The 21,764-nt window shown below is 36.5% G+C and overlaps 1 protein-coding gene across 14 annotated transcripts in view; it reads left to right on the forward strand.

Moving 5' to 3' along the window:
• The first annotated feature begins 334 nt into the window (after positions 1–334).
• The window catches only part of DLG1 (discs large MAGUK scaffold protein 1), a 285,338-nt gene continuing 263,908 nt past the window's right edge, over positions 335–21,764 (forward strand). For 5 of the 14 annotated variants that reach the window (XM_049709657.1, XM_049709660.1, XM_033403756.2 and 2 more), the window contains exons 1-4: positions 868–1,272; positions 1,729–1,778; positions 2,777–2,908; positions 19,488–19,654. In XM_049709657.1, coding sequence (XP_049565614.1) covers positions 1,760–1,778; positions 2,777–2,908; positions 19,488–19,654 — 318 coding nt within the window. In that variant the 5' untranslated portion in view covers positions 868–1,272; positions 1,729–1,759. Of the gene's footprint in view, positions 519–867; positions 1,273–1,728; positions 1,779–2,776; positions 2,909–19,487; positions 19,655–21,764 lie in introns of those variants that run through there. The other 9 variants (XM_004278774.4, XM_004278775.4, XM_033403758.2 and 6 more) reach the window with 7 other exon arrangements.

Below are 21,764 nucleotides of genomic sequence, written 5' to 3' on the forward strand. Positions count from 1 at the left end.
AAGAGGGAACCAACTTTCTCTTCCCATCCTTAAATGCATTCATACTTGGAATTAATCACTTAGACTTAAAAAATTCTCTAGTGAAACCCTCAAACTCTTATCAAATTAACTCATCTCCCTATTTTACCTACCCTTCTTTAATTCAATCCCCCCAAAACTTTTTACTGAGGGGCTAATAGTAACTTTTAAAATATTAGTACAAAGTGTAAGAGTGCAGAGACGGCACCCCTCCCCCCACCCGCCCAAACGCCTCCCTTTTCCCTCCTCCCAGGCTCCGCCCTTTCCCGCCCCCTATTTTGGGTGGTGCTGATGATTCCTCCCGGAGAACGCTTTTCCAGGTTGGGGATCCACCCTCGGGGGCGCCAGGCACGTGTTTAGTGAGGTTAAAGGGTGTCTCGGAATGTGTGTCCTGGATCTGGCGTAGGTGAAGTCACGTCTCTCTTCCGACACCCTCACCCTTCCCGGCCTGGTGCGTTACTCCCTCAGAATCGCGGGACACACCGGTGGGCTAGGGCGAGGTAAACGCGGGCTCTTCCAGGGCCCCCCCGGGCCACCTGTAGAGTCTGTGTGTCAACTCCTTTGTCCTCAGAGTCACTTCGGTGGCCGCCCCTTTAAGTGAGGAAGTGCACTTAGATGCTCCCCAGGTCCCCTTTTGCTTTCCCCAGCTCCCTCCTGGCCTTCCTCCCCCCCAACCAAAGGTAGCAGCGCTGGGAGCCCGGGGCTCGGCGCAAGCCGCCTCCTCACTTCCCATTGGCTGCGAGCGCCGGGAAAGCGGTCACGTGGGAGCGCGGCAGTCCAGATCCAGGGCCGCCATCTTGGCGGAAAGTTTGGGGGGAGAGCGGTTGGGGGCGCGGAAGGAGGCGAGGTTCTGGGGGTGGGGCGGCTAAGAGCGGAGAGGGCGAGCGGGCTAGCGGGCAGCGGCGAATGTAGAGGCGGCGGCGGCGGCGGCGGCCGAGGAGGAGGAAGAGGCAACGGGGGTGCGGCCGCTGAGGGGAGCTCCTCCCCCGTTCCCTCACCCCCCTCTGCTCAGCTCCGCTAGCCCCGGGCGGGGCGGGGGGACGTGGAGCGGGGCAGGGCTGGGGAGCCGCCCCGAGACCGCCCGGGGCGCACCCCAGCTCAGAGCGCACGGCACTCGTTGGAACTTTGTGGCCGCGCCGCAGGTGTGGGGGCCCGCGGAGGTGTGCATGTGGGGCGCGAGGGCGTCGCGGAGAGCGGCCGCTGCCCTGTCCGGCCCTCGCTGGAGTAGCTCGGAGGAAGCGAGCAAGGAGACAGGCAAGCGAGAGGAGGGGGCCCGAGCAGGGCGGGGTGATCAGTCCAGCTGATCCCTTCTCCCAGTGCGCTACAGCCTCTGCTGGCTTGGGGGCCAAGGGTCGGAGAGCCTCTGCAGCCCCCCAGTAGTAGGTGGGGGGTATGTATACTTATGCCGGGGGAGGCTGGCCCCATGTCCAGGCATTTAGTGCCCTTTGGAGAGGGGGCAGCTTTCGAGGAGAATTTGGCATCTTGCTTCTGTTTGCTCTTAACATTTGCAGGGCAACCCAACCTTAGGTAAAAGCTTTCTGGATTGACACTGCTGGATTGTGCGGCTCTTCCTTTCACTTGGGAAAACTTTGCCAGGGGGGCTTTTCAAATAGGGCTAGGAGTTTTTCGATTTGAGAGTTAGGGGGAAATGCTAGTTTAACCTCGATTCCATTCTAAATTTAGTTTCCTTTATGTTTTGTGTTCTTAAAGGTGTGTGCCCTCTTCCTGATTCTGGAGAAAAATGCCGGTCCGGAAGCAAGGTGAGAATTTATGTCGGAACTCTTCTGTGGGTGTCTCTTGCTTTTCTGTATGTCTGTTTTGTGATTGCTATGTTTTAAAGATGTTTGTGTAACTCTGATGAGACAGCACAGCCCTAACCTTACTACTTAGGGAATCTAAGCCTCATATCATTCAGACGATGGAAACACCTAAATGTTTGTCAAGCTTTTTTCCTTGACATCTCTCTGGTGACTGGAGAGGCAATTAACATTTTCCCTCTGAAACGTCTTTTTAAAAATTCTGTATTGGTGTTTTAATATTTCATTTTATCATTCTTACCAAACACTTTTGTGAGCGAATGTGGGATACTGGCTAAGAACTAGTAGTTTTGAAGCACGTAATATTTGAATTATAATGACAAATTGTAGATATTCTGCTTTTGTATGTCAGATCAGCTGAAACAGTGTTACTAATACTTTGATCAGATGATCACTAGTACACATTTATTACAAACTGCTCACCTTCCTTTATTGTAACATGTTGAACATTTTTTGGATCATTCTAGGGAATATATATATGTGTACATGAACATAGTGGCATGTATTGACTTGGAGGATGTTGGGAATTGTTTAGGTGCCTTGCAGAATCATTTGCTGCATAGCTAATTTGTAATACTTTCTTGTAAATATATAATTTTTTAAAAACTTTTTATTCTTTTGGCTGTTTGGGTCTTCATTCCTGTGGGCGGGCTTTCTCTAGTTGCAGAGACGGGGGCTGCTCATTGCGGTGGCTTCTCTTGTTGAGTTGCATGGGCTCTAGGCGTGCAGGCTTCAGTAGTTGTGGCACGCAGGCTCACTGGTTGTGGCTTGTTGGCTCTAGAGCGCAGGCTCAGTAGTTGTGGTGCACGGACTTAGTTGCACTGCAGCATATGGGATCTTCCCGGACCAGGTATCGAACCCGTGTCCCCTGCATTGGCAGGCGGATTCTTAACCACTGTGCCGCCAGGGAAGTCCCTAATCAGACTCTTTTTTCTTTTCAGATACCCAGAGAGCATTGCACCTTTTGGAAGGTTATCGTTCGAAACTAAGCCAAACAGAAGACAGACAGCTCAGAAGTTCCATAGAACGGGTTATTAACATATTTCAGAGCAACCTCTTTCAGGCTTTAATAGGTGGGAATTAAAACTTTATTTGTGACCATTATGTGTCAGATAGGCGTAATGCTGCTCTAAATTCATTTATTTTAAACTTCAGAGAGTGATATACTTGGTTCTCTGTGAGGCATTCAATAACTTGAACAGCCAGTGAGTGGTGTATTTTGATACTTAGGCCAATATTCTTTCCAAAAGTATCTAATAACCAGAAAAACTTTCAGTATGATTATTTCAGTGGTCTTTGATAACAGAGTTTAACATCCTAACATTAAAAGATGAAGAAGTTGCAAAAATGTTTCAGGATCCAAAAAGTAATGACTGAATAACTGTTAGCTTGTTTCTGTATTTGACTTGCTCTTTCTCTGGAATCCCTGAAAATGTTTGAGGATTTCTGCTATGTTTAAGAACATTCATTCCCTTAATATAGACCTCTGTTTAAACTTGGCATTTGTGAAGTCAGAATTTTAGACCTGGAAAATGATTTTACAGATGATCTTGTCTAATCTTATTTTACAGACAAGAATATTGAAACAATTTTATTCTTAACTGTAACTTAAATTTGATGTGGTGCATTGTTTTAAAGGAGAATTGAACACATACATAGTCAAGAGTGCTGAATTCTACTCCTGACAGTGCCATTGATTGAATGATACGGTACAAGTCATTTAATCTTTTCTAAGTCACTATTAGCTGTAGCATGTGGGTGCAATGGAACAGTGGTTTTTAAGCCTTTTTCTAAAAAGTAGCTAGGCCCCTTTTTAATGCAAAATCTTATATTTTGTACATAATCCCCAATATATAAAACAGGATGCTCTGTCTCTGGCCCTCTTCTCTAGGTATCTTGAAAAGTATACAAACCAGTGAACTAGAAAAATTGTCCCTTTCAATTCTAAGAATAAAATGTGTTTTTATTTGTCATTGGCTATATAACGTATTAAAGTAAGACATATATTTCATTGTATTACAACTTTTTCCTCAGTAACTTCAAAGTAGTTACAGCCTTATATCTATCTATTGATGGAGTAACTTTTGATGTGGCTTGAGGGCTACTTTCAAGTTAATGTATCCTGTCAAATAACTAATTGGTAAATTGATACTATACTAAATTAGTTTTAGAATTAAACAAGATTTTGAAGAAGATCACTCAATACATCTGAATAATTTTTTTAAATTTAGCATTATTATAGACTTTTGAAAATATATACAACAAAAGAGAGAACAGTATAATGAAGTAGTATGCATCTGTCACCCATCTTCAAAGATTACCAGCATTTTGCCTTTTTTGTTTAAACTGATGGACATTTTTTACATTTGGATTTCTAAGCTCTGAGGTTTAAGGTCCAAATGGATGATCAAATTGGATTCCTCTGAAAAAACAAAAAAAGAAGGGAAAAATCAGTTTTAGTTGTTTGGTTTTCTAAATCACCGTTAAACCTAGGAGTGTTTTATTTAGTAGGGTCACTGTTTAGAGAAAAATAGTATGACTTCTATGTCTTCTTGTACATTTGGACATAGATGGAGTCCTCTGTGTGGAATCTGCGACTTAAGAAAATTAAATGGTTAGTGAAGTAACCAAACAGAACCTACACTTAGATTTCTCCATAGATTGGAGGTAGATTTACTATGTTTAAGGTTTTTTTTTTTTTAATGTATTCTGCCTCGCCTATTTTGAATGTATTTATTCTTATGCATAATTGAATTCTGATAGAGTTAATTTTCTAATTGTGAGTTATATTTGTGAATCTTCTTTGTCCTGTATAAGTTTATTGGTTGTGAATTTACTTTGATATTTAGATTTGCTTATATTTTAAGATTTTATAGAATGTGGGATCAGATTTTGGTGTAAGAAAAGTAATAATTAGGAATTTTGAAATGGGTAAATTTAGTAGAGATTTTTTGTGTTTCCATACTGTAGTTGAATTAATTGTTGGCACTGCTAAATTAATAAATGCATTTTTTGGTGCATGCTTAAGTTGGGTTAATGTATTAATCTTTATTCCTTTTTTTGAAAATTTTTAGGTCAGTAAGATTTTTTTTGCTTTGCAGCTGTACCATTGGTTTTGAAACAGTGTGGTAATGTACTTTAATCCTGTAAATTACCCTAAGCTAAACTAGAGTCCACTGTGTTCATAGTGTGTACTGAAAAATTCTGTGTTAACTGTTTTCCTTTAGTAGGTAGCACTCTATTCTGTAAGGTGATACCTGTGGACCATTGGATTAAAGGAGACATGGGGTCTTGACCTCTAATTGTTTGAAAGTCCTATGGTGCTTAGGTTTTTGACTTCTAGAGTTTGGAAATCATTTCCTTAGGCTATAGTGAATTATCTAGTTACTTCTTTGGACTTGCACTCTGCAGCGGTTATTTATTGATTGATTTCTTGAATTGGTAGTTTGTATCGGCTGTTTTCATGCATTAAAAAAAACTTAGTGTGAGGCCCTGGGGGTTTGGTGTTATAGAAGTGTTGATTTTTTTCCCCCCTCCCTCTGTAGTTGATATATTATTAAGATTAGGTTTCTGGTACCTTTGGGTTATTCAGAGGAACAGCATGCACATATTGCACTACATCTGTTCTAAGATACCAGTTTTTAAAAATTTTGGTATCTGTGAATTTGGGGTGCATTTTTTAACGGATATATATTGGCACTGGTTTTACATTCTTAGTGGCATGTGAAATAATGGTGCATTTTACAGTTGATATCCTCCATATCAATATCCTCAATTCAGTGAAATATGGCAATCATTGTTCTTGCCCTGATGCTTGGTAGCATCCTTGAAGGATGGCTTGAAGATTTAAAAATTATTGAAAACAGAAAAGTTTTTATTAACTTCTGAGTTTCAGCTAAGTTGTTTCTTTAAAGGTGAATATTTAAATTAGAGCTTAAAAAAAAGTCCATGAACTATACATTTGTTTAAAATTTATTCCCAAAACATCTGGTGATTATTTTTGTATAAATGGGAGATAAAGTCTGCCTAATTTTAATCCCTGATTTAGGTGAGCAGGTTGAAAACTAAATATATTTGATTTTTGTATTCTCATTTTGTGTACTTATATTTGAAAATTTTGTGAGTAAAATAGACTGGATATGGTTTGATAACAGTCAAAGCTCTGCTCTCCAGGTCCATAGTGGTTTGAGGTCATTTCTGATTCTTGCGTTTGTCTGGGATCTGAGAGGACCTCGGTAGTCCTCAAAGATTTCGTACCAGTCTAGACCCTTGGGTTTACTTACGGAATAAGAGAATTCATCTACTTTCCTTGTGCACAGGAGCAAAACCTGGTCTCAAGAACAGGCTGGCTTTAGAGACTTTAGTGAGTGAGTCATTTGATTTGTATTTTGTCTGCGATAAATAGCAAGCTTATTTTAATGCACTATTTTATTTCTGCAGATATTCAGAATGAAGGTGATTATGTAATAAAACTGTCCATTTCTGAGATTTTTTTAGCATCTAATTCATTTATTGCTGCTTTATTAACTAACAGTTTCACTTGCCCTTGTAAACATGGTGAAGGACATTTTAAGTTTGGAGATACTGAGTATCAAGTGTGACTTTTTTATTTTAATTGTAAAAAAACATAAAATCTATCATCTTAACCATTTTTAAATGTACCAGTCAGTAGTGTTAAGTACAGTCATATTGTTGTGAAACAATTCAGAACTTTTTCATCTTGCAAAACTGATACCTATGAAACAACAACTCCCCTTTTCCTCCTCCCTCCAGCCCTTGGTAACCACCATTCCACTTTCTGTATCTATGATTTTGACTACTGTAAATACCTCATATAAGGGAAATCATAAAGTATTTGTCTTTTTGTGACTGGTTTATTTACTTAGCATAATGTCCTCAAGGTTCATTCATGTTGTAGCATGTGATAGGACTCCCTTGCTTATTAAGGCTGAGTTATATTCTCGTGTGTTGGGGTATATGTATATAAATGTGTGTGTGTGTCAAAGTTTTGTTTATCCATTCCTCCATTGATAGACATTTGCGTTCTACGTCTTGACTATTGTGAACAGTGTGGCTCTGAATGTGAGTGTGCAAGTGTCTCTGAGAACCTGCTTTCAGTTCCTTTGAATGTACACCCAGAAGTGGGATTGTGGGATCATATGACAGTTACATGTAAAATGTTTAAAGAACCACCATAATGTTTTCTGTAGAGATTGCACCATTTTATAATCCCACCAATGGTGCAGAAGGGTTCTAATTTCTCCACAGCCTTGTCAACACTTGTTATTTTCAGTTTTTTTGATAGTAGCCATACTAATGGATGTGAGAGTATGACTCCTTTTTAAGTATGTAAGAAGTAATAATGGCTAACATTTATTGAACACTTTCTCTGTGCTAATAAAAGTATCTCGTTTAGTCATCATAATCCTGTGAGGCATATATTCACTTATGAGGTGATTATACTATTTTATAGATTAGAAAAAAGAGGAAATGAGAGATTATGCAGCTTGCCCAAGGACTCTCACATAGTAAATTGTGGAGCCAGAAATTGGACTCAACTAATCTGAGTCCAGAGCCTCTTTTCACCTTCAACCATTAGGGTGTTCTTTATCATAAGTTGAGTATTTTAATATGAATAGCCTATGACTGTTAGTCATATAGTATTTAAAGCATTGGAATAATTTATTTTGGACACTGGCCTGACATTTTTTTCTCTTTCTAGTGTGTGAAACAATAAATTGTAAGACAATCAAATTATAATACATACTTTAAAATTTTATGTACTTTCTCTTTGGGAATCGAAATGGCTTTTTATTTTATTTTATTTTTTGCGGTACGTGGGCCTCTCACTGTTGTGGCCTCTCCTTTTGCGGAGCACAGGCTCTGGACGCGCAGGCTCAGCGGCCATGGCTCACGGGCCCAGCCCTCCGCGGCATGTGGGATCTTGCCGGACTGGGGCATGAACCCGTGTCCCCTGCATCGGCAGGCGGACTCTCAACCACTGCACCACCAGGGAAGCCCCCGAAATGGCTTTTTAAATGTACGTTGGTTTAGACAAAAGCCTGAGTAGGTTTGACTATTGTGTATTTTAATTTATAAGAACATTGTTCTTAAATAGAGTGATAAAGAACACTGACAATATGTTTAACATAGATCTTGATCTGTAGGGTCAGTGTTTTTTTTTTTTCCTTGCGGTACACGGGCCTATCACTGTTGTGGCCTCTCCCGCTGCGGAGCACAGGCTCCGGACGCGCAGGCTCAGTGGCCATGGCTCACGGGCCCAGCCGCTCCGCGGCATGTGGGATCTTCCCGGACCAGGGCATGAACCCGTGTCCCCTGCATCGGCAGGTGGACTCTCAACCGCCGCGCCACCAGGGAAGCCCGGTCAGTGTTTTTAAAACGTGGTTTTTAAAATAGTTTTTACTTTGAAGGAGAATGTTTATAATGATGGAATTTACACACTTTGAAAGGTATTTACATAGTTATCGAGGTTTACAAACTTCCAGCTATAATGGTAAAATGTCAAAGTTCCTTAGCTTTTTTGTTTATTATTGGTCCCAGTGATGTTATTTTTTAGTCTGTTGGTAACTTTGTGCACCTGCGTGTGCGTGTGTGTGTGTGTGTGTGTGTGTGTGTGTAACTTTGTAAGGCTAGGTTTGAGAAAGGAAAGCATTTATAACAGGATATGGATCAGACTGTTGACTAAAAATTATGGAATTTGAGGAAAATTTTATTAACTTTTCTGTTGGTGGTTTTGATTGAATTGGATTGTTATTTATTTGTTAATAGTTTTACTTACTCCTGCTTTGAAGCAGTGCTTTGATTATGCTGAATCTGGTTGAATTCTCTTTAGAACCTTGCAATCACAGAGCTGTAAAAGCATCTGTAAATATTCTAGTCTAAACTATTTCATCTATGTAGGGATAAATTTTTTCCTACTAAAATTTTCCTTTTCAAATTATTTTTCCAGTACGCTATCCAGGTACTGCATTTAGTTGTTATGTCTCTTTAGTCTCCTTTAATCTGGGCACATTTCCACAACCTTTGCTTTTTATGACATTGACGTATTTGAAGAATACAGTTCCCCTCTGCTCTTATTTTTTTATATATAATGTTTCTCATTTTAGGTTTGTCTGATATTTGCTTGTGATTAGACTCAGGTTATGTATTCTGTATGGTTCTGTACATCCAGAGGTACATGATGTCTTCTGCCCTTCATTGGTAATGTTAATTTTAATCACCCAGTTAAGGTGTTGTCTGATTTCTCTGTAGTTACTTTTTTCCCCTTTGCAACTTACAAGCAATATGTGGGGGAGACACTAACACCTTGCATGTACCCCGTTCTTTAGCAAAATTTCCATCTAGACTTAGCATCCATTGATGATGCTTGCCTGAATCCGTTTTTACTATGTTGAAAATGACAGTTGAATAATTATATATATATTTTTAACAGTAGCACTTTTCTACAGTTACCAGCTAACACTTGGCATTTTACTGTAATTAAGAGCACTCCTCTCCCATTTATCTATCTAGCTACTTACCTAGCTAGCTACCTAGCTATCATATTTCTTTCAGTGATGGATAATTTATTACCATCCTTAATGATTTTGGTGTTCAGATTGTCTCAGATTTGCCTAGTAGGAGGCTTCTCAAGCTTGCTCTTATGACATGCCCTCATTTTTTTTTTTTTTAGCACTTTCTTACTTTTTGGCATAACAAGATGTTCCAGGTTCATCTTGTACATATCCTGCCCCAGCCTTAGGATCAACCATTTCTTTGAGAAGCTCTGTTTCCTTTTGATACATACCTTGTTTTAAGGAATACCGTGTGGCTGTTAGTCATATAGTATTTAAAGTGTTGGAATAATTTATTTTGGATACTGGCTTGACATTTTTTCTCTTTCTAGTATGTGAAACAACAAATTATAATACATACTTTAAAATTTTATATATTTTTCTCTTTGGGAGTCAAAATGGCTTTTTAAATCCATGTTGGTTTAGATGAAAGCAGCGTATCTGTGCCTCAGTAGGTTTGACTATTGTGTATTTTAGTTTATAAAAACATTGTACTTTTAGTTAATTAACTGATAAAATTTTTCCCTCTGAAATGGCACAGTTATATTTCATTGTTTTTTAGTTTTCTAGTTGCCTTCTCTCTAACCCTCCAAAATGGAATTTATAAACATTTAAGGTCAGATACATGTACTTTACATAAAATATTATAAGCAAGAAAATTATCACACCAACACCTGCTACTTCTTCCATAGGGTGAATATCCTTCTCGAATGCTATTCTTATGTATGTATACACACTTTCATTTTACAAAACAAACTCCCTACACAAAACATAGTATAATTGTTTCTACAATTCAGTGGGAATTGATACTTAAAATCAGTGTATAAAGTGAAAAATATCAAATTAAAATTATCCTTAAAAATCCTTCAGGAGTTTAACACTGTCTCTCATTAACTACAAAACAGTTGTTTTTCCCTGTAGTGGAAAGAAATCATTGATTTCAGCCAAGAAAAATCTTTTTTTGGCTGCCGTCAGGTCTTCATTGCGGCAGGCGTGATCTTTCGTTTGTGGTGTGCGGGCTTCTCTCTAGTTGAGGCACATGTGCTCCATAATTGTGGTGCGCGGGCTTAGTTGCCCTGCCGCCATGTGGGTTCTTAGCTCCCCGACCAGGGATCCATCCCACGTCCCCTGCATGGGAAGGTGAATTCTTAACCACTGGACCACCAGGGAAGTCCTGAAATCATTGTTTCTTCAGTTGATCAACAGATGAAGTAGTTGGCTTGTGTTTAAGTGACCTCTTGTATTAAAAGCACATAATTCTAGAATCACATTCAGCACAGTGAGATATAGAGAGATGCTATGAAAATGGAGACTACCTGAAGGAACAGTCTCCTCCCTTCTCATTTTTTATTTGCTGACATTTACTTACTAGGTGGACTGATAGGTAGAATTGCCCTTTTTTTGGTGGAAAGAGGTGCTATGGTTGAATTTGCTTAAGTGTATACAGTGTGACTTCTCTGTGCTATACATTTTAACTATTTTTATCCCACAAAATTTATCATTATGTACCTTTCCGTATCAATGGATTTGTACCATTTAAAGACTGTATTTCACTGTATAGATTTATTGTAGTTTTATTAATGATTTCCTAGGAGCATTTAGGTATATAATTTTTCTGAATTATAAACAACATTGCATTTGTATATGCCTCTTTGTTCTGCATCCTTGATGATGTCCTTTGGGTAAGTTCCTAGAATTGAATTGCTTAGTAAAAGGGGATGTGCAATTTAAAAAGGCTTTTGATGTAGTTTTTAAAATTACTGTCAGAAATGTTATATCAATTTAATTTTTTAGATATTATGTGGAAGAATGACTAATTTACTATACCTTAAGCTATGGAGTATTATCTATCTTTTTAATATTTTCTATTCTGATATGTGGAATACACCTTCAGTCATTTTGATGTTTTATTATGTATTTCTTTGAATAAATAAATAGCCAACGATGTAAGAATTTTCTTACATTGTTATTTATTTTAATTTCTATGAATTATTTGTTCATGTCATTTGCCCCTCCAACCACTTCTTGTTTGTTTGTTTTATGAGTTTAATAACAAAAACAAATTAATAAAATACATAAAAATGAAACACTAATATCAATAATCACCATTTATATAAGTGTTATAGTTAGAAAAACATGAGGAATTTGTCAAATATTTTAATCCTCACTTTTTTTTTTCATTTTTTTCTTAGAGGTATAAAATCTACATTAGAGATACCAATTCTGTCTGCCTTGCAAGTTGCAAATAGCTTCCATTGTTTGTCATTTGTTTTTAAAATTTAATTTAAAAAACACATATATGGTTAGATTTATCAATTTTGTTGTGCTTTTACCCTTGGTATTATGCTTAGAAAGCCTTTCCTATCCCTGAGATTATAAAAAATCTTTACTATATTCAAATTCTGTCATGGCTTCTTTTTTTAACATTTAAATCCTTAATACATTTGGAAATTATTTTGAAATACAGTATGCGATTGCTTGTTTCTGTAATATAAATTCATTATTATGCTCCCTTAAACATTTAAAAAAATTATTAGACTTTTAACTTTTTCAGCAGTTTCAGGTTTACAGAAAATTGAGTGGAAAGCAGAGAGTTCCCATATCCTTACCACCCCACACTCCTGTTTCTCCTCTTATTGATGTCTTCATTAGTGTGGTATATTTGTTAGTTGATAAGCCAGTATTAATATATTGTTATTAACTAAAGTCCATAGTTTACTAGGGTTCACTCTTTGCATTATACATCGATAAACTTGACATATACATTTGTTGCTTTGACAAATGTATCCACTATTACAGTATCATACAGAATAGTTACACTCTCCTAAAAATCTGTGTTCCACATAATCATCCCTTCCCTCCCTACCCCCACTGATCTTTCTGCTGTCTCTTGCTCCACCTGTTCATCTCTTTCTCCCTCCTCCCGATTCCCTGGCAACCAGTGATCTTTTTATTGTCTCTGTAGTTTTGCCTTTTCCAGAATGTTATATAGTTGGAATCACAAGTGTGTGCCCTTTCAGATTGTTTCTTTCACTTAGCAATATGCATTTAAGGTTTCTCCATGTCTTTTCATGACTTGATAGCTCATATCTGTTTCAATTTAAGTTTTTAAAGACTTTATTTTTTAGAACAGTTATAGATTCACAGCAAAATTGAGAGGAAGGTACAGAGATTTCCCATATACCCCCTGTCCCCACACATACATAGACTGTCTTATTATCAGCATCTCCACCAGATTGGTGCATTTGTCACAATTGATGAACCTACATGAGCACATCATTATCACCCAAAGTCTATAGTTTTACCTTAGTATTCACCCTTGGGGTTGTACATTCTATAGGTTTGGACAAATGTATCATGACATATGTCTACCGTTATAGATTTATATTTGTATATATCCACCACACTATACAGAATAGTTTTACTGCCCTAAAAATCCTTTGTACTCTACCTATTCATGTCTCTTCTACCTCCAGCCCCTGGCAATCACTAATCTTTTTACTGTCTCCATAGTTCTGCCTTTTCCAGAATGTCATATACTTGGAATCACACAGCATGTAGCCTTTTCATGTTGGCCTCTTTCACTTAGTAATATGCATTTAAGGTTCCTCCACATATTTTTATGGCTTCATAGTTTTTGTTTTTTGTTTAATTTTTGTTTTTGAGTGTGAATAATATTCTGTTGTCTGGATGTACTGCAGTTTATTCATTCACCTATCGAATATCTGGGTTGCTTCCAACTTTTGGCATTTATGAATAAAGCTGCTGTAAACATCTGTGTGCAGGTTTTTGTGTGGACATAAGTTTTCAACTCATTTGGGTAAATACTGAGGAACATGACTGCTGGATTGTATGATGAGTATGTTTAGTTTTGTAAAAAACCACCAAATAGCTTTCCAAAGTGGCTGTATCATTTTGCATCCCCACCAGCGGTGAATGAGAGTTCCCATTGTTTCATATTTTTGCCAGCATTTGTTGTTGTCAGTTCTGTATTTTGGCCTTTCTAATAGATGTGTAGTGGGATCTTTTTGTTTTAATGTGCATTTCCCTGATGATATATGGTGGAGCATCTTTCCATATGCTTATTGGCTGTCTGTATATCTTCTTTGCTGAGGTGTCTGTTAAGGTCTTAATATTTTTTCCATTAACTAAAATATTACTCATAGATTAGAGATATTACCTATATTATATTAAATTATTACACATTCTTGAGCCTGTGTTTAGACTTCCTATTCTGATCCTGAGTTAGTACTGCCTTATTTCTTTAGTTTGAGAAATGTTTTATGGTTTGTGAGTTTCTCTGTTTAGGATGATGTAAGTTATCACTAAAAGCTAGAAAACTTTTTCTCAACTTCCTTTGAGGGAATTTCTGGAATTCTGTACTTCCCTTACTCCTAGTGTTTGCAAACTTTGAATTTTAGCAAGAAAATAATAAAGAAATTTTTACTTAGATTTGGAGACTTATGAAATACATGTAATCTTAGGGATTTCCAAATAAAAAATTTTTTGTAATAGGAATGATTCTTCTCAGTTCTGTTGGCCTAATTAGTTGTGTTTAAGTTTAATTTTTGAGAATTTTTCTATTGTACGTGTTACAGCTTTGTGACCTTATAATTTAGATCTTTGTTCAGGAACTGCACTTGTGGGGACCCAATTTAGTCCAAAACAGTGAAAGCACTTGCAGACTATAAATGGAAAATGAGGAATAGACTGTGATAATACTGATCTGTAGGCTTGACAAAATTAATATTTTCAACTGGGAGTCAACTAAAGGGTAGTTTCCCTCTAACGCATGTTTTAACATTCCTGCATTTTCTTGTTTTCTCTTCTTGCTTGCTTTAGTGCATCATTATTTTCAAAGTAAATAACTTTTTTCAAGGTGATAAAAATGTATCAGACATTTAAATTATATGTCTGGTATATATCTGGGTGAGCTGTATGTATTATTGGATGAGTATGGGATCACTCTTGTCTATTTCATGGCAGTCATTTTAACTGCATTCTCTCATTTTCTTTACACTTTGATTTACTATGATTTAAAATATAGCTGTCAAACTTGTATAGAATTCTGCCTTTTTAGGTGCTTTAAATTGGAAAACTTTAGGTGTTGTATAATTTTTTTCCTCAGTTATCTCAATCTCCCAAAGACATTATGGTTGTATCTCATATTTTAATTCTCTTATTTCTCTTCCAGAAGGTATTCACTCCATTAATATATATATTTTAAAATTAATTAATTTATTTTTGGCTGCGTTGGGTCTTTGTTGCTGCTCGTGGGCTTTTCTCTAGTTGCAGCGAGTGGGGGCTACTCTTCGTTGTGGTACGCAGGCTTTTCATTGCGGTGGCTTCTCTTGTTGCAGAGCCACAGGCTCTAGGTATGCGGGCTTCAGTAGTTGTGGCACGTGGGCTCAGTAGTTGTGGCTCGTGGGTTCTAGAGCACAGGCTCAGTAGTTGTGGCTCACGGGCTTCTCCGCGGCATGTGGGATCTTCCTGGACCAGGGATCAAACCCGTGTCCCCTGCATTGGCAGGTGGATTCTTGACCACTGTGCCACCGGGAAGTCCCTCACTCCGTTAATATTTATTGGCTGAATGTCTTAAGTGTTCAGAGTAAGCTCATTAATTTAATTCTTTATTTTCATGAAGTTGGTCTTTTGAGAATAACTTGGATTTTCAGACATTGGCATGTTGAACAGACTTTTAGGAAATAGGAGAGATTGGGATTATACTAGAATTTACCATGTTTGTTTTTGTCTTATATTTGTGTAGTAACTTCTGTTTTACTTTAGACTAGATATCTTATGGTACTCCATGTTATACTCCTGAGTTTAGAAAACTAAAGAAAATGTAGAAGATAACATTTTGAATTCTAGAATGTTACTTTGTAGAAATGCTAATCTTGTCATAATGATAATCTAACCTTTTTTCCTAAATCTTTATAGTTACGAACAGTTATAATAATTCACTTCTGACATATAAAATGTTGATTAACTATAAAGAACAGGGACTGCATGGGAAATATAAAATATTAATACTTGGGACTACTAAGAAAAGCTCAATCTCTGTGTGCAGTTTTTCCAGAGGGTGCCTTTTTTGATTGGGTGCACCTTTGAAAAAGCTTCACTGATACAACTGAAGGAATTGTAATTGAGAAATAGTTTCTGAAGGAGTGTTATTATGTTGCTCACCTCCATTGTCTCGGAACACCCTAAAGATGAAGAAATGTGGTGGACAAATGAAATAAAGTGTATAAACTTTGGAATGTTAGTCGAGGTGGAATATGGGTTAAGATTAAAGATGTGTGTGTGTGTATATAAATATATTTTTTTAAGGAAAGTGATAACTACTGTGACAGACTGTCATCAGAAATGTCACCACACTGTACATATGTTAATAAATATTTCAGTACTTTTGCTTATGGTTTTAGTTAGCCAAGTATGGTAACTAATCTCTTTTTAAGTTGGGTCTTATCTGGCAATATCAATTATCTTGACCCTAGTAAGAAACAGATATCTAAATAGCTAAAATATTATAAAACCACATATTGTATCCCATGCACTTTACTCATTTAAACTCACCTAGACTCTCAATTCAGCTCATTTTTAAAATTGTGATAAAATATGTATAGCATAAAATTTACCATTTTTAAAATAAGTGTGCAGTTCAGTGGCATTAAGTACATTCACATTCAGTAGCTATCACCACTATTCACCTCTGGAACTTTTTCACCATCTCAAATTGAATTTCTTTACCCATTAAACAGTAACTCCCCATTCTCTTCTTATCCCAGTCCCTGGGAATAACTTCTCTTTCTGTCTATGAATTTGACTATGCTAGGTACCTCATATAAGTGGAATCATACAATATTTGTCTTTTTGTGTTTGCCTTACTCCACTTAGCATCGTGTCTTCAAGATTCATCCATCCATGTTGTAGATTGTATCAGAATTTCATTGCTTTTAAAGGCTGAATAATAGTACATTGTTTGTATATAACACATTTTGTTTATTAATCATTCATCTGTTGTTGAACATTTGGGTTGTTTTCACCTTTTGGATATTGTGAATAATGCTGCTATGAACATGGGTATATAAATATCTATTTGAGTCCTTTCAATTCTTTTGGGAATATACCCAGAAGTGGAATTGCTGGATCAAATGGTGAGTCTGTGTTTTAATATTTTGAGAAACCACCATACTGTTTTCAACGTGGCTGCATCATTTTATATTCCTACCAGCAATGCACGAGGGTTTAATTTCTCCATATCCTTATTGACACGTGTTATTTACTGTTTTGTTGATAATAACCATCCTAGTGGGTGTTTACTCATCTTGTTTTTTCTTAAATGTGATATAGTTAATAATGTGGATATTTGGTTCTCTAGTCCATAGGAGCTCATATACAGCAAATTAGAAAGGACTGTTTGATAGATTAATGTAAGACCTAGAAATGAGGTATTTCAATTAATAGTAGCAAGTTGCAAGTGAACTTCTGAAAAATTCATAATAAAGTGTAGGGAACACTTTATTCCTTGACCATACTAGATAGTAAAGTGTTACTCTGAATTATATTAGTCTAGATCTCTGTTGTCCTCTACCATAGTAGGTACCTAAATTAATTAAACCTAAATAAAATAATAAATTCAGTTCCTCAGTCACACTAGTCACATTTTAAATGCTCAAGAGGCATATATAGCTAGTGGCTACCGTATTGGACAGTATAGCTATAGAACATTTATCACTGCAGATAGTTATTTTGGACAGCACTGGCCTAAAATTTTAGGAGATGTTATTAAAGGACAATATATCAGTATTTCTGCTAATTATAGAATGAAAGGTCACATAGAAATTTAAGATTTGAAACTTGACTTACAGTATTGGATAATATAATAAAAATTTTATGTAGTGATGTGGGCTATTTATATTGAGACTGGTAACTAACCGATTGATCAACACTGATTTAGTGCTCTTGGGAGGCATAATACTGTACTAGGAGCTCTGTTTTTTGTTTGTTTGATTTGGGGGGTAGGAGATCTCTATAGACAGGTAGGTAGATAGATCTACAAATATTTATCTCCTACATATATAAAAAATATACCTCTTACATATATAGAAATACATGTCCTGCTACATAAATATATACATACTCTCACACACATATATATCTTCTAGAAAAAAACTTTTTCCCCTAATATTTTCTGGAAGATAGTCTGTATTTAAGTTTCCCTGTTCTTGTCACAATGTCTTTTATAGTTCGTCCCCCCTCCCCAGCCTTCCCCAAACAAACACACACACACACACACACCAGTTAAGGCTCTGACATTGCAGTTAGTTGGTGTGTCTTTTTTGTTTCCTTTATACAGAAATTCTTACTTTCAAACAATTTATTTTCCCTTTCGTGACATTGCTTTCTAAAGATACCAGGCCATTTGTCTTGTAGAATGTCTCCCTCTGAATCAGTTTTGATTTCTTTTCTGGTGTCATTTAACTTGTTCTTCTGTCCCCTGTATTCCCTCTGAACTAGAAGTTGGTTCTAAAGACTTGATTTAGGTTCAGATTAAACAATTTTTGTTTGGTAAGAACCATTTGTAGCTAATGCTCTGAATTTGAGTTTTTAATTTTTTCCATGATGGTTATGTGAACAGTTTTATATAGTGATTCATGGTTTATAAAATGCTTTCACATACAATTTTCTGCAGCAATATTAACATCCTGTGAAGTAGGCCGATATTATTCTCACTGTCAGACCTGAGTTTTTATTAGCCTTTTATCTACAAAGTTCTACAATTCCACTGGTTATCAAAACTAAAAAGGGAGTTACTTTGTCTCTAGTATCTTATGATTTTTTTTTTTTTCTTTGCGGTACGCGGGCCTCTCACTGTTGTGGCCTCTCCCATTGCGGAGCACAGGCTCCAGACGCGCAGGCTCAGCGGCCATGGCTCACGGGCCCAGCCACTCCAGGGCATGTGGGATCTTCCCGGACCGGGGCACGAACCCGTGTCCCCTGAATCAGCAGGTGGACTCTCAACCACTGCGACACTAGGGAAGCCCCTGATGTTGTTTTTTAAGGGAGATACTAATCTTTTAATCATATTGAGAAAACAAGAAATAAAAGTTATTCTTTCTAAATATTATTTACAGTTATTTTATTTGATTCTATACAAGATAATACCCCATCTTTACTGCTAAATAATAATTTCCCTCCTTTAAAAAAAAATCAACTCAAAATTATACCAGGAGGTGGATAAAAAACTAGTAGTGGGGTAGTTAAACATGATATAACTACCACTCAGAGCTTCTGAGCAGCATGAATAACCAGTGTTAATATACTAAGTTCATGTAATTCCAGCTGATAGCAGAGTAACTTGATCTTCCAGATTATCCTGTGTTGCTATAAGTACATTTATCATTTCTTTCAGAGTTTTGTCATACTTTTAACTGATTATTTCTAAAATAACAAAATATTTTAACTTACTATTTCAAATATTCAAATTCGAGGCTATCTAAAAAATACTTCCTAGTTCTTTGATTTTATTTTAATGTATTATTATTCTTTTGTTTTACTTTGGTTACAAGGGCAGTTGAAACCACTTGAGGGGTTTACATTCCCAGCCTGGATATTGGTGATACAAAAACATAAAATATCAGTGATGACTTATGTCTGCAGAATTCACAATAATAGTATTAACTGCTGTCTGTTAGGAGCCGAGTGTGTGCCCGTGTGCACTTTACATGTATTGCGCTGAATACTTGAAACAATTCACAGTGATAAGAAGCAAGTTATCAGAGATTAAGTAACTTGCCTATACATGTAGCTAATTGATGATGGAATAGGGATTTGAACTCAGCACTGACTTCGAAGTATAAAAAGCCTATGACTTTTACACTGTGCCCTGCAGGTTCTGATATGTGACATAATAAAATGAGAAAATATTCACTGTATAAGTACATTATAAGATTGGATTTATTTTACTAATCTAGAGTAAAAATTTTGCTTTTGAGTTATGTTGTTTCAGCAATACATAGTTTAATTAGAAAATTTAAATACTTTTGAATTTTTCTTTTCCTTTCCTCACATCTAGATATTCAAGAATTTTATGAAGTGACCTTACTGGATAATCCAAAATGTATAGATCGTTCAAAGCAGTCTGAACCAATACAGCCTGTGAATACTTGGGAAATTTCCAGCCTTCCAAGCACTACTGTGACTTCAGAAACACTACCAAGTAGCCTTAGCCCTAGTGTAGAGGTAAGATAAAAAAACTTTTCTTTAAGCTGTTTTTCAGTGATCAGTTAATTGGGGCTCCTAAGTTTTCTCATTTTATTAAAATGGATATTTTGTGGAAGTATCATTTATAATAGAATAAAAAGGATGGGATTAAAAATACTTTTGAAAGGATAAGCTCAGAATTTCTGGTACCCCTGTCTTAAAATGTTGTGAATGGTTCAAGGTCTGAAATACTTGACTATTAAAGTACTACTTTAGTCTTACTTAGTATTATCAATGCTTCAGGCTTATTAATATTACTTAAAGTATATTACTTTATTAAAAATTACTTTGCATGCTAGACCTTAGTGAGGCCCCATCTGTGTAATAATTAATGGAAACTACTTTGAAAAGATGGTTTTGCTCTGGTATTTTTTCTCAGAAAGCAGTTGCTACACAGATTCTCTGTTTATTGGCTTGAAGGATTGCATTGGTAAATCTCACTAGAGACTGATCAAGAAATCTTAAGGACAGCATTGGTTTCTCTATTTTTTTTGTAGCTAATTATTTCTTTGAGTTTTCATAACTGTTTTAGTAATGTTCTTTTTTTGTTGTGATCTACTGTTGCTGGTAGATATGACATAACAGAGATATGAAGCATTTTGTAATGAGGATTCTGTCTGAGGAACATTAGTCATTTGAAGGTGGTTGTCTGACTGACTTTGATTCTAGTATCTTACTGCTGGAGAAGTGCCTGGAAAATTGAATCAGGGAAAAGTAGTGGTAGGCAGCAACCAGACAGCCCTTTGGTAATGAAACAGATTCTCAGTTTTCTCTTATATTAAATAACGTAGAACTATAGAATTTTAGAGCAGGAAGAATCAGAGAACATCTGATCCCTCCCCTTCATCTTGAAGATGAGGAAACTGAGATCCAGAAGAAAAGGAATGACTTGACCCAGCTTATTTGGCTAATTTGGGCAAGTTTACCTTTGGATTTTAGGCATCTTAATACCCATTTCACAGTTCTCTTTACTAATCATAGTATGTCCTTGTATTTTTCTCTTTGGTTAGAGAATGTAGTGTTGTATTGCCTATGTATCTTTATTTTTCTCTTCTCTTATTTTCATCATCATTTTCTCTTAGATAGTTTCAGTTTCCATTCCCTTTAATTGATATATCATTTGTACTTATGTTAGTCCATTTCAGATAGATTTTTAAAATGTTAATCAGTAATACAGTTTCTATTTCACATTTACTGTGGTCCTAGGTTAAAAAATTTTAAGAAACATGTTAAATTTTAAGGGAATTGGCTTCTTATTTAATAACTTAATTATTTTTCTATTGTCAGCTATGATTATAAAGCATAGAGTTCTTGAAGTTGATTTGTCTGTTTTTATAGGTGATTGTTTAGATAATGACCTGATCATTGTAACCAGTAAATGTTCTTTAAGGTTAAATAAGTGGACAGTTCTGCAAGCTGCAAGTTAATTTCCATATAGATTTCAGTCTGAAAGATCGACTGTGCATTGAATTCCGTTAAGAATGGTATTGGAAACATTTCAACTTTTATAAAATTATGAGGCACTGGTACCTAGAATGCTTTTTGCATTGCTGGTTTCTGCATGTCCTGAAAGGTATATTATGGACATAATAAAGGTATCTAAAATTAAGAGGAGAATAAGGCCTTTCAGACTGAAATATCAGATCTTATTAATTAGGAATGTGGAGGAGAAGGGAGTATGGTTACAAAATGTTGTTTAGGGCTTGTTGCATGGAAGATCCTGTAGTAATGTTTGAAATCTGTACCCATTCATGGGTAGACTTAGTAAAGGGAACATGGGGATATATCCATCAAGTCCTAGATTCTTAAAAAGAGAAATATCTGTGAGCTAAGGTCAGTTAAGGGGAAGTACTGTTTTTCAGAGAGGACAGGATACCCTGAAGATGATAGTCTGAAAATGCAAATAGTTTTGAAACACACTGGTGGATGACAGTCATAAGACTTAAAAAAAAAGCTTGGAATATTTGGAGATTTGATTTCTTTTGAGGGAAAGAAGGAAAGTATGTTCCCCTATTACCCATTCATTTATGCTTCATTTGGACAGAAAACTTGGCTAAGTGACCTTTAACTTGATCTCTCATTTCAATTC

This window comes from Orcinus orca, chromosome 5 (assembly GCF_937001465.1).
Source record: "Orcinus orca chromosome 5, mOrcOrc1.1, whole genome shotgun sequence".
Classification (NCBI taxonomy): domain Eukaryota; kingdom Metazoa; phylum Chordata; class Mammalia; order Artiodactyla; family Delphinidae; genus Orcinus; species Orcinus orca.